The sequence below is a fragment of the Dermochelys coriacea genome, chromosome 1 (genome assembly GCF_009764565.3).
Source record: "Dermochelys coriacea isolate rDerCor1 chromosome 1, rDerCor1.pri.v4, whole genome shotgun sequence".
NCBI classification, from domain to species: Eukaryota; Metazoa; Chordata; order Testudines; family Dermochelyidae; genus Dermochelys; species Dermochelys coriacea.
In genome coordinates, this window is record NC_050068.2 from 146,490,440 (window position 1) to 146,502,555 (window position 12,116).

At 35.9% G+C, this 12,116-nt stretch overlaps 1 protein-coding gene across 1 annotated transcript in view; it reads left to right on the top strand.

Moving 5' to 3' along the window:
* IL1RAPL1 (interleukin 1 receptor accessory protein like 1) overlaps positions 1-12,116 on the top strand; it is a 1,173,648-nt gene that overhangs the window by 912,022 nt on the left and 249,510 nt on the right. The window contains exon 6 of the mRNA XM_038384565.2: positions 7,788-7,862. Within this exon, the coding sequence (XP_038240493.1) occupies positions 7,788-7,862 (75 nt within the window). The remainder of the gene's footprint in view (positions 1-7,787; positions 7,863-12,116) is intronic.

Here is a 12,116-nt window from a genome sequence, read left to right on the forward strand (position 1 = left end):
TGCCCAAAAAGCCAAAATCCCACAATTGAGGAAGAAGTCTATGCTGGTAAAAAAACTGGTTTAGAGGTAAAGTTAAGGCAGCTGTACAAAATAATATATATAAGAAAGGGGAAGTTGATAGCACTGATTATAAATCAGAAAATAAAAATTGTAGAAAGTTGATAAGGGAAGCCAAGAGATACTAGGAGAAATCTATGGCTGGCAGAGTTGAGGATGATAAGAAGGAGTTTTTAAAATATATTTAACAAAAATAATCCTGGCAATGGTGTTGGTTCTTTGCCAGGTTGAAATGATAAAATAAGCAATCATGCAGAAAAGGAAGAGGTGTTCAGTTTTTTTTCTGTTCTGTATTGGGGGAAAACAGATGTTGCAGTTTCATCCTATGGTGGTGATAATACTCTTTGCATAGTATCTCTGGAGGATGCTAAACAGAAGTTACTAAAGATACTTTTTTTTTAAATCAGTAGGTCCAGATAACTTGTATCCAAATGCTTTAAAAGAGCTGATTGAGATGCTCATTGGACCATTAATGTTGATTTTCAATAGGTCTTAGAGCCCTGGGGACATTTAAGAAAACTGGAAGAAAGCTAATGTGTCTTTTTTTTAAAAGGGTAAATGGGGTGATGTGGATAATTATAAGCCTATTAGCCTGACCTCGATCTCAGGAAAGATAATGGAGTGTCTGATATGGGACCTGATTATTAATGAACTACAGGACAGTAATGTAATTAATGCAAATCAACATGCATTTCTGGAAAATAGATACTGTTAACCTCATTTGATGTCTTTTTTGATATTACAGGTTTGGTTGAAAAGGTAATAGTGTTGACTTAATATACTTAGGCTTGTGTAAGGCATTTGACTTGGTGCTGCACGCCATTTTGTTTAAAAAAATAGTGATATATAATTAATATGTTGTACATTAAATAATTAAAAACTAGCTAACTGATAGGTCTCAAAAAGTAACTGTAAACAAGGAATAGCCATTGAATGGTCTGTTTTCAGTGGGATCCCACAGGGAATGGTTCTTGGCCATATGCTATTTAATATCTTTATTAATGACCTGGAAGAAAACATAAAATCATGACTAATAAAGTTTGCAGATGACACAAAAATTGGGGAAGTGGGAAATAATGAAGAGGACTCATTCAGTGGGCTCTGGGTCTCATGGTAAACTGGGTGCAAGCAAACAATGTGTGTTTAATATGACTAAAGATAAATTATACATCTGGGAACAAAGAATGTAGGTCATATTTACAGGATGGGGGACTTTCTCCAGGGAAGCAGTGACTTTGGAAAAGATTAGAAAGTGGAGATGAAGCTGAACTTGTGATTTTGTGGTCAAAAGAGCTAATGCAATCCTGGGATACATCAACAGGGGAATCTTGAGTAGGAATAGAGATGTTATTTTACCTCTGTATTTTGCATGTACAACTGTTGCTGGAACTCTCTGTCTAGTTCTAGTGCCCACATTTCAGGAAGGATGTTGAAAATTTATACAGGGTTCATGGGGATGATTAAAGGATTAGAAAACTTGCCTTATAGCAGGGATCGGCAACCTTTGGCATGCAGCCTGCCAGGGTAAGCGCCCGGTGGTCCGGGCCAGTTTGTTTACCTGCCGCGTCTGCAGGTTCGGCTGATGGCGGCTTCCATGGGCCGCAGTTAACCGCTCCAGGCCAATGGGGGCTGCACGAAGCAGTGGCCAGCACATCCCTCAGGGTGCGCCGCTTCCCGCCAGGGGGCTTACAGAGATTGATCTTATAGAGTCTATATAGAGCCTTATAAAGATTGAGCTTCTTGAGTCTATCTATTTAGTTTAACAAAGAGAAAGTTAATGGGTGACTCCATTACAGTCTATAATTACCTATAGGGAAACAAATATTTAATAATAGGCTCTTCAGTCTAGCAGAGAAAGATATAGCATGATCCAATGGATGGAAGTTGAAGCTAGACAAATTCAGACTTGGAAGTAAGGTGCAAATTTTTAATGGTGAGAGTAATTAATTATTCAAACAATTTACCAAGTTATGGTGGAGTGTCCATCACTGACAATTTTTATATCAGGATTGGATGTTTTCCTAAAAGATATGCTCTCAGAATTATTTTGGAGAAGTTCAGTGGCCTATGCTATTCAAGATGTCTGCCTAAATGATCACAGTGGTCTCTTCTAGCCTTAGAATCTACGAATCTACATGAAAACCAAGCCAGTTGTAACTGAGAAGTGGAATCCAAATTAAGTTTTGGTCTCAAGCAATGATTACATATTTTCTTTTTCTGAAGGATATAAGAAAATGGACACAGTAAGCCAAAATGTGTTCTGTTATATCGGTGTTACCTTTTGATTTAGGGGGTTTGTGCATTTATAATCGAAAGGAGAATTTGCATTGCATTGCATGATTTAAAGTTCCTATCCTGCAAACACACACGTTTCATTGTACTTACATGAATAATCCCACTGATTTAAATAGTATTACTCACATGAGTAGTTTTAAGCACATACCTGAGTGTTTGTAGGATTGGTCCTTCTGTCATTAACATTCCTGCAGTTTCCTATAATTGAGAGAAAATGTATTACTATATTACCTTTTTTACAGCAGTCAACATTTTTTTGTAAATGAACATTTTGCAAGTTACTACACAGTAATATCTGAGATGCTGCTGTTCTCCCCCACTCCCCCATCCTGTTCTTACAATAGGAATAAACTGTGATATCTTTGATTTTGTTGTGTATAGTAACTTTTGATAAGTGATGGCTTGAGTATTGTTCATAATATTTTACTTTACAGGTACTTTCATACTGTGCACATTTTTGAAAGAAATGACTTTCAGATATTAACCTTTTAAAGTTTTGTTTCTTTCTCTTACTTTTCTTTACCATGCTTGTTGTTTATGAAAGGTATTTGTATATAACCTTTAGGATAGCAGTAAGTCCTGAGGTATTTTATACCACCAGGACTGGTCACTTCATAGAGCATCAGACTTAGCCTCTTCTCTGTAGCAGACACTATATAATAAGGAGGAATATCTGGATCTGGAGACTGCATCCATTGCATCCCCTCGACTGAACAAAACTCTCTTCTCCTATCCTGCTGGGTGTGCCTTTCCCCACTCCTTCCATGCTCCTAGATTGTTTTTCCCGTCTCATGCCAGGAAACAGCAGAGGGATTTACTGCCTATTGAGCAAGAACTCCATGTTGAAAAGGCTAACTAGAAACTAGGCAATGTGGCTGGGGAATATCAGACTCTTTGGCTGCTTGGGTAGGGACATATCATGTGTGCTTTAGGGGCATGGAGAGAGGTAGCATGGGTTTGTTTCAAGAGAGAGAGGAGGATGTAGAGAGGGAAGTGAGGGTTTCAAGAAGAGGGGAGATGCATTACCTTAGAATTCAAAGTGTGGGAATACTTCCCCTTAAGCTTATGACTCCCTTCTTTCCTCCTCCTATTCAGTCCTGCAGAGAAGTCCTAATATTGTATCAGTGACACCAGAGTCATTACCCCGAAAATGGACTGTGAAGTCATCAACAAAAGACAAATGAGCCTGCCTGATGTGGCTAAGTGAGAAGCTGAGCTAGGAGAAAGCTCTAATTCAAACACATGATTACAAGCTATGTGTGAATGACTACCACAGTCCTTACTGCTCAGCTGTGTGCAATCATCCCTGTAAGGATAATGGAGATTCTCTGTTAGTTCAATTGGTAGGGGTAGTCTGTGCTTTTGGGGAAGGAGGAATCTGAATTTGGTTCCCAAGATGTTTCAAAGGACCATGGTGTACAGCATTTTGATAACAATTGACAGCTGTGACATCCTGTTTGGCCATTGATTTTTTACCATAAAATAACAAACTTTGTAATACCAATTCAAAGTATGTAGAAAAGGGCTGTCCAAGTAAATTTCCGGGTGTATGTTCTAATTTAATTATAATTCAAAGGATTTCTTTACATTACAGCTACCGTTAAAGGTCATTAATTAGTGTTGTCATCTCTCATGACTTTATCATAACTCTTAGGATATCTTTTAAATATAAAGGGAGAAAAGAAAGAAAATGGTCTTATTTGTAAAACGGATAAAGCAAAAATGCTTTGTGTTTTATTTTTTATTAAGATTTAATGATATGTTGCAAAAACTTATAGCAGTTGGTGGATATTGTTTGGAAGCAAACTTTATAAATTAGAAAATAAGGTGCTTAATCTGCTTAAGAAATCAGTTAAAAATATAGGTTTTGTGAGTTTCACTTGGTTTGTGAAGTTTGCATAGGAGAAAATGTTGTTTTGTTAGAGGACTGGGCGTCAGGATTTATGCAAACTGAATTGTGTGACATCAGGGTAATTATCTGACATCTTTGCATCCGTTTACCTGCCTGAAAATAGTGTACAATAGAAACTGTTCAAATATTTTGGCCTCATGGATAGTCTGTCCACCCACTGAAGAATCTATCCCAAGAGCTTTTTCTCTAGGTAAACTGTAGTATTGCTGGGCTGGAGCAAGATAGAATGTAACTTCTAAAATGCACATACCTCTACTACTGAGCTTTTAAACTCACCAAGGATTGCAAAAATTGTTAGAGGCTCTCTCAGTCTTCTAACCTCTGTCTTAATCCATGGAAAAACATTGCCAGAAAAGCATGTTTACATTTTGGAACATGATTTTCAAAGAATTATGCATACTTAATACATACTGAAGTTAAGGACTGGCAGAGCACAATCTATCTTGGAAAATCTGGCTGATAACATTTTAAAATAAAGTATACAAAGTTGCTCAAATTTCATTTTCTTGCCTTTTGTGTTCTAATTTGTAGTGGTTTCCTACAGCCACCTATTGGCTACTCTGCAGTCCAAAACAGCTGAAATGCAGAGTGCTTCCGGCATATATACACCCTCATATCCCCAGCATGTTCTGATGCTGGAGGCTTCAGTTTGGAGTAGTATAGGGTTTCCTAAGCCATAGGGAATTTCTATGTGGAGTAGCATAAAGAGATTGGAACTTGACCCAAAATTGAGGCCGTAGAGTGCATTGCATTGTGGTTATCCCATTAAATGATGAGTTTCAAACTTGACTGGCCACAAACTTTGGCTGCTGAATTTATCACCCTAAAATGGGCATACAGCAGAGTTATTGTCTATAGTTTCTTTGTAATAGCAATGGCCCCATTTATTAAATAGAAGTTAAATAAATATTAAAACATATATATTAAAGCAACATCTTCTCTCATAACCCCAGAGCTGCTGTAAGCAAGCCTGATGCTTTAGATAAATGACACTGGACACAATGGCAGGGTTTTATGAGATTAACACCCCTAATCCCTGGTTAGCTAAAAGTGATCATCTGTCACTATGGATATTTACAGAAAGCTGCCACCTTAGGTCCAAGGGAAGTAAGGTAGCACTTTGCTTAAAAAAAAGAAATGTGATCTCTTCTTCTCTAACTCGCATGCCTATTGTACTCGGATTAACTCTACCAGTTACTGTGGGTTTGTCTACACTTAAAGTGCTGCAGTGGTGCTGCTGTAGTGCTTCAGTGAAGAGGTTACCTATGACGATGAGAGGGCTTCTTCTGTCAATGTAGGTACTCCCTGAGAGGCAGAAGCTAGGTCAAAAGGAGAATTCTCCATAAACCTAGCACTGTCTACACCAGGGGTTAAGTCAATTTAACTGCGACAGTCAGGGGTGTACATTTTTCACACCCCTGAGCAGAGTAGTTATTGCTACACTAGGAAATTAGGTTGGTATGAAAGAACTTTGCCTGTTTTGAAGAGTATTAAAAGAGCTTGAAGACAACAATGGCTCAAGAAACATTATGTGATAAATGGGCTTTGAGTTGAGAGTGACAGAGTGGCAAATCTACATTTAAATGACAGACTTTCAGTGGACACTCTCTGAAAGTTGACAGACTTATGTGTCTTTAAAGAGATGTTAAATGTGAATAACTATCTTTGCAGTTTAAATCAATATAACTAGTTAAGAAAAGTCATATCCCAGAAATGTAATTCCCTTCTCCTACCCGCTCACTTTACTCCCTTTCCAAAAGAGAGCAAGAGAGAGAGAGAGTCAAGAAATGTATTCAAATTCAACAAATACAAATGTAACTTGAATTCCAGTAAAGTGTCTAAAACCTTTTCATAACTGTGGGCTGCCTCAGAGGTCTAACCCAGTGAGTGCAAAATCCATTTGTGAAAAGTAGTACTGTTGTTGGGAGGGACAACAGAGAGCTTGTGAATCAGCTTCAGTTCTTTTGATTTTTTTAAAGATAAAGATATTGATCCAATGCTTAAACAGTGGTGCCTGGGTTACCATTCCAGATATCCAACCAGCCTGGAGTATGCTCCCGACAGAGAAGTCAGGAGGGGGAGAAACATTTGAGTTCAGCCACCCTTAACTGATCAATTCTGTACTTGCTGCAGAGTTGAAATTGGTATAGTGGATTTCAGCGGACATGTATATTTCAATCAGAGAGCTCAAAAAAGCATAATGAAAGTAAAGTGGCTAAATGATTATCTAAAATACTGCTGACATAGTTCAGCTGACAGAAGATGAACAGATTTAGTAGGATAACACACACATCTGTGTGCATCGTGCCAACTTGATGTGGGGGCAGAAGTGGTGATTTTGACAAATTGGATGGAACGAATATTATAGAGTTGTTTCAAATGTACTTCAAATCAATGACAGCCCATAATATCTATTAAAGACGCTAATATAAATTACGGTAAAAAGTAAAGCAACATAGAATTTCTGGATGACTACAAAAGTGAAGTCATTTCTATGGACATATATTGCTGATATTGAAAAAAAAATTACTTGCTATTTTTCTATTTTTCACTCATGTTTCTGTTGGTCAGAGATCAGTAAAGGAAGGACTTATTTACAATAATAATTATTAATGTGGATTCTGTCAATTAAGTCTGTAGATGAAGAATTTGAATAACATGACTACCAGTTTAGCTGCATGATTTGACATATGAGCTTTGCTGTTTAAAAAGAAAATTATGTACATAAAGATAGTATGTTAGGGATCGATCCTGCAAGTTGATAAGCACCTTTGTACCAGGTACCAGAAACCATCACCTCTCACTGACTTTGCTCATATAGCACCTTGGAAGAGATTCGTAGAAACTTATAGAATCAGATCTTACTGCATATCTTGAAAATGCCTAAATATAAGTCTAACTGCTCTAAGGAAATACTAGGGGAGACTAAAAATGGAAAAACTCTTTTGTTGAAAATCTTGACACTTTTCAACTATTTCCATTTCACAGGTTTCAAAAACTGATCCATTTTCTGACCTTGCTTAAGTGTCATTGATCTTTTTAATGTTCTAATTGACATTTTTTTCAAAATTGTGTTGGAAATCATTATTGAACATCTTTGCTTACTGAAAATTGTGGTTTCAGTAAACAAATATGTTCTCATAGACAATTTTCATTAAAATAATTATTAAATATCTATAACATTGTCATGGATTTTTTCTGAAAAACAGAAAATTTCTATGATGATAAACGTTTGTGAAAAGTTTGACAAAGATAAATGTTTTTCGTCAGAAAAACGGATCTGTGCAAAAATGTATGACAAGCTCTAAATAGTACCTTGAGTATGAACAATGCTATTTATAAGTTATGTGTTTATCTTACATTTAGAAAACAACGTACCCATCATAACATCTAGATGCTTGTACATTTAATTAAAAATGCACACAAATTAAGGGATATCTTAGCTGACATAGGTAAAAATCAAACACTGTTGTATAATATGTAATATTCACAATAATTATATATGTATGCTTTTTCCCCCCAGCACCACTAACAGATAAACCACCAAAGCTTTTGCACCCTTTGGAAAGTAAGCTGATGATTCAGGAGACCCAGCTAGGTAAGTAGCAATCATGTCACGCTGTTCAGTAAATTGTGCTGATGTCATCCTTTGTATTAATGGTTGATGATGATATTAAAGTTTATCCTGAAAGATAAACTGGAAGAACATTAGTGTCTTGTCACCACTATGTCTGGGTTCAATAAAAAATGTTTTGCACAATTGCCATAAGAATATTATAATTAAATATTGGTTAATGAACACTTACAAAATATGTATTACAAGATCCTCAATGTATGGACAATGTTAGCTGAGTTTGGTGTATCGTCCTAATATTGATCTCTGAGTCACAGGGATTTAAATCATATATATGTACTTTTACTTTTACAACATGTTTATCTAATATACATATTTATGATTCAGTGAGTCATTAAGATTCAGTGTAAAATTATTCCAAATTGCTCTGCAAGACTTCTTTTGCTTTGGGGTTTAACTATAATTCCACAATGACATTTTGTAATGATAAATACTTGTGATGCCCACAAATCAGCCAACTGACAGTGAGAAGTTAATATAAAAGTGAGAAGTTAATATAAAATATACCACTATTTCAGAGGGTTTGGAAAGAGTTATCTTACCCAGGACAATGTAGAGGAATTCATCAGTGGGGTGAATATCTTTCTCCATTTCTCAGTCTGACCAGTGTGGGTGTTGGGATGTAACATGCAGTTTAGAATTATGGTGATGTTGTCTAAATGCAAACAAATTGTCTAAGGGGTTGACAGATGTTCTAGCATTTCATCTATGGAAACAAAAGGAATTGAGTTTGGTGGCTTAGCCTGGATAAGTAGCAGACATTTGTTGACCAAAAAAAAAAAGGGGCAAAAAAAGCACTGAATAATGTTAAGGAGATACTGTTGCGGAGAGATCTAATATAGGAGAAGTAGAAGTCTTGCAAATTAGGACTGAAGTTCATTGGCAGAGAGTTATGTACTGTGCTTGTCCATGCTATGCCTGACACTACTAGCAGTATTTAGTGCTTCTTCATTTTAATAAATGTAAAAACGGTGAGATTGGGAATAATTGGTTAAGGGACTTTAAGGTGTTGAAATACATGCACATTCACCCTTCCAGTTGTAATGCAATTCCTTGAAGTATTGATTTCTGGAGGCATTGCTTTTATGCATAATGTCACATAAGTACCCATGAGTATATGATATTGTGGACTGTTCTTCTCTCAGTCCCATGAAAAGCCAGGGGAATATAGTCCAAAATAACTCTGCAAAACTGCCTTCTTAACTAATGTTGCTTTCAGAAATATCATTGGGGGAAAATTTTTTTTTTTTTTTGCTTTTTTGTCGCTCTTTGCTAAATGTACTATATTGATGAGATTAATTCAAAAAAGTGTAATTATTAATGGCTAGTTAGTGGCTTTTTGTCTCTGATTTTTAGGATTAATCATATCTTTGATTTCTCAAAGTTCTAAGAAATAGAATAAATAATTTGTGAAATGCCTGGTTATGGAAAAGGCATTTTTCAAAAGACTAAATAGTTGCAGATGAAAGTGAAAGGATTAACCTGAAAATGTCAATTTCACATACAAATTGGAAGGACGGACTATAAATTTATCTGAAGTGATAAAGGCTTGTCTTGTCTAATCAGCCTACAGGAACTATATTAATTAATTACTTAAGTATCTATACAAAAAGCATGTGAATGCCAGGGTAAGGGTGCAATTGTGAGATTGAAACTATGTTGAATAAAGAAAAGGAGGACTTGTGGCACCTTAGAGACTAACAAATTTATTTGAGCATAAGCTTTCGTGAGCTACAGCTCACTTCATGAAAGCTTATGCTCAAATAAATTTCTAAGTCTAAGGTGCCACAAGTCCTCCTTTTCTTTTTGCAGATACAGACTAACACGGCTGCTACTCTGTGTTGAATAACTATCTTCAAACTGAAGATCCTTATCCTGCTAAAGTTTAGCATTTTTTGACTTAAGTCACATTAGTAATCTCATCCACTTAAGTGAGACGATTCACATGTTTAAAATTAAGTAAATACATTATGCATTGGCAGGATTCCGGCCTTAAAAATTCTGCCTCTGATCCATTTGACTCCTGTATCACAGAGAGATTGAAGCAGCTGACATTCAAGTCTGAATGTCAGAGTCTCTTCCCATGCTGAGAACCCCAGTAGAAATTAATATTGTAGTGCTACAGGCTGTTTTAGGAGAAGCATAGATAGTGGTCGGTTTTCTTTCACTTAAAGAAAAAGATGGGTGAGATGTTTTTAGAGGCAACTGTAAAGGTTGGAGCAAAAACATTATTTTTTAGGCTGGCCATGTGAAAATATTCCTTCTTCCAATTTCTATGAGTCAAGCATTTGTAATTCCCCTCTATGCTGGATTTATCAGCACGACTGATCTTCTGTTTGCACCTTGTTCAGAATGCAGCTGTACATTTCCTCATGGATTTGAGCTACCATGATTATATTCAGCTCGCTCTGTGTTCTTTGCATTGGTTGCGTATTAATGGTGAATTCAGTTTAAATTAGCCTTTAATTTGGTTTTAAAAAGTTCTGAATGGGACTGGCCCTGGTTGTATTCAAGACCTCCTCCTTGAGCCCTCACCAGATGGTTTTTGCACTCACATACCACCTTGTGCTTAAGGGATTCTGCCATTGCCTCTGAAAGTCAGTAAGCAGTGGAGCTTTGGTTGTGGTAGCCCCTACAGTGTGGAATGCCATCCCTCCTGAAATCTGTTTCATTTCTTTTCTCTCCACTTTTGTTTCAGAGGCGTTATATTTTTTAAATTACTATCACAATTGCTGTTCAGTTGTTCTGTTCATATTGTTTTTGTTTACCCATATTGTTTGTAATTTTATAGAGGTTGACATGTTCTTTTTATTAGTTAATGGGAAATAGCTTTTATGATACTTGTTCAGAACCCTGAGCACTTTTGAGTGGGAGAGGTGCTTTTTAAATAGATTATTTTGTATCATTGCTATTGTATTTTAGAATAGTAGGAAAGTGAACATGAATTCGTCTATTAAAATCATATTAGGTTTTTGAGACTGCATTATATAATTAAAATTCGTAGACAAAAAAAACATTTGCCCCACAATAAAATTCCACACACCTCTAGGAAATCAGGATTGATTTCCCAAACACTCCAGTCAGCTCATAACTTCCTGAATTCACAGAAATTACACAAACAAAATCCTAGGATTTCAGATTACAATGGATTTTTTTAACATTATAGATAACTTTACATGTTGTCATACACTGATTTCTATCCCAAATAATTCAAGCACGCTAAATTGAAAGTCTAGTGCCTAGTGAAATTAAAAATGAAAAGCAAAATCCTACTATAAGACTCAGATCCCAAGTTTCACCTGTTCCTCTATCAATAATAGCTTACAATATTAGCTGGCATTTTAAAATAATTGTCTTTTCTTTTTTTCTCTTATTCTTTAAATAAACAGGTGTCCCTGTAATGCCTGGTTTTATTCTGAATATAGTGCTCTCCTCTGGAACAGTAGAGAACAGATGTGTTCACATTAGACAATTTGTTAAGAATTGGCAAAGCAGCTCATAAAAAAAGATTGAAACATCAGCCACAATTTTGAATAAAAAATGAACTGAAACACTTTTAAGGATAGAAAAAGTTAGGTTAATTTTTTCCCTTGTTTTGTTGTTGTTTTTTTCTTCTCCCACATTATCCATTTGGTGGTCTTACCCAGAACTGTAAGTTGAATTGCCAAAATTCTGCAGAAAAAAGGCTTACTTGCAGTATTATCAGACACATTGAAAGCAGGAAATAGTCCAAAAAAATTGATGAAAGAACTTGTTCTTGCATGATTTCCAGCACTGTCTGAACAACCAAAAAGTTTTGGATAATTGTTTGGGTAAGAAGCCACATTTTTCTTCCTTATCTGAACTAATATTTTGATTAGTCCATCTGTAAAAATTACTTCTATAGTCCAACAAACACACTGATTGTTCTCCCCTGGTGGTCTGCAAAGTATTTTTTCCTATAAAACTGAATTAATTACTGTATGATGAATTGGGGCTCTCTTTTCTTTTTCTTTTTTTTAAAACACAAAAAAGATACTAACACTGTTTCTAACATATTGTTTCTAAAAGAGAGATAAAGAATTGCCAAAGGTCAAGCTTCAGGGGAAGGAGATTAATGGTCCATTTATATCACAATGCATTCATTAAATCTTCCACAGAAATTGGCCTGGTTGATGAGAAAAGTACTTAACTAGTCTAATCAGAAATTATACAACCGGATGTTCTGGTCGAAAATCA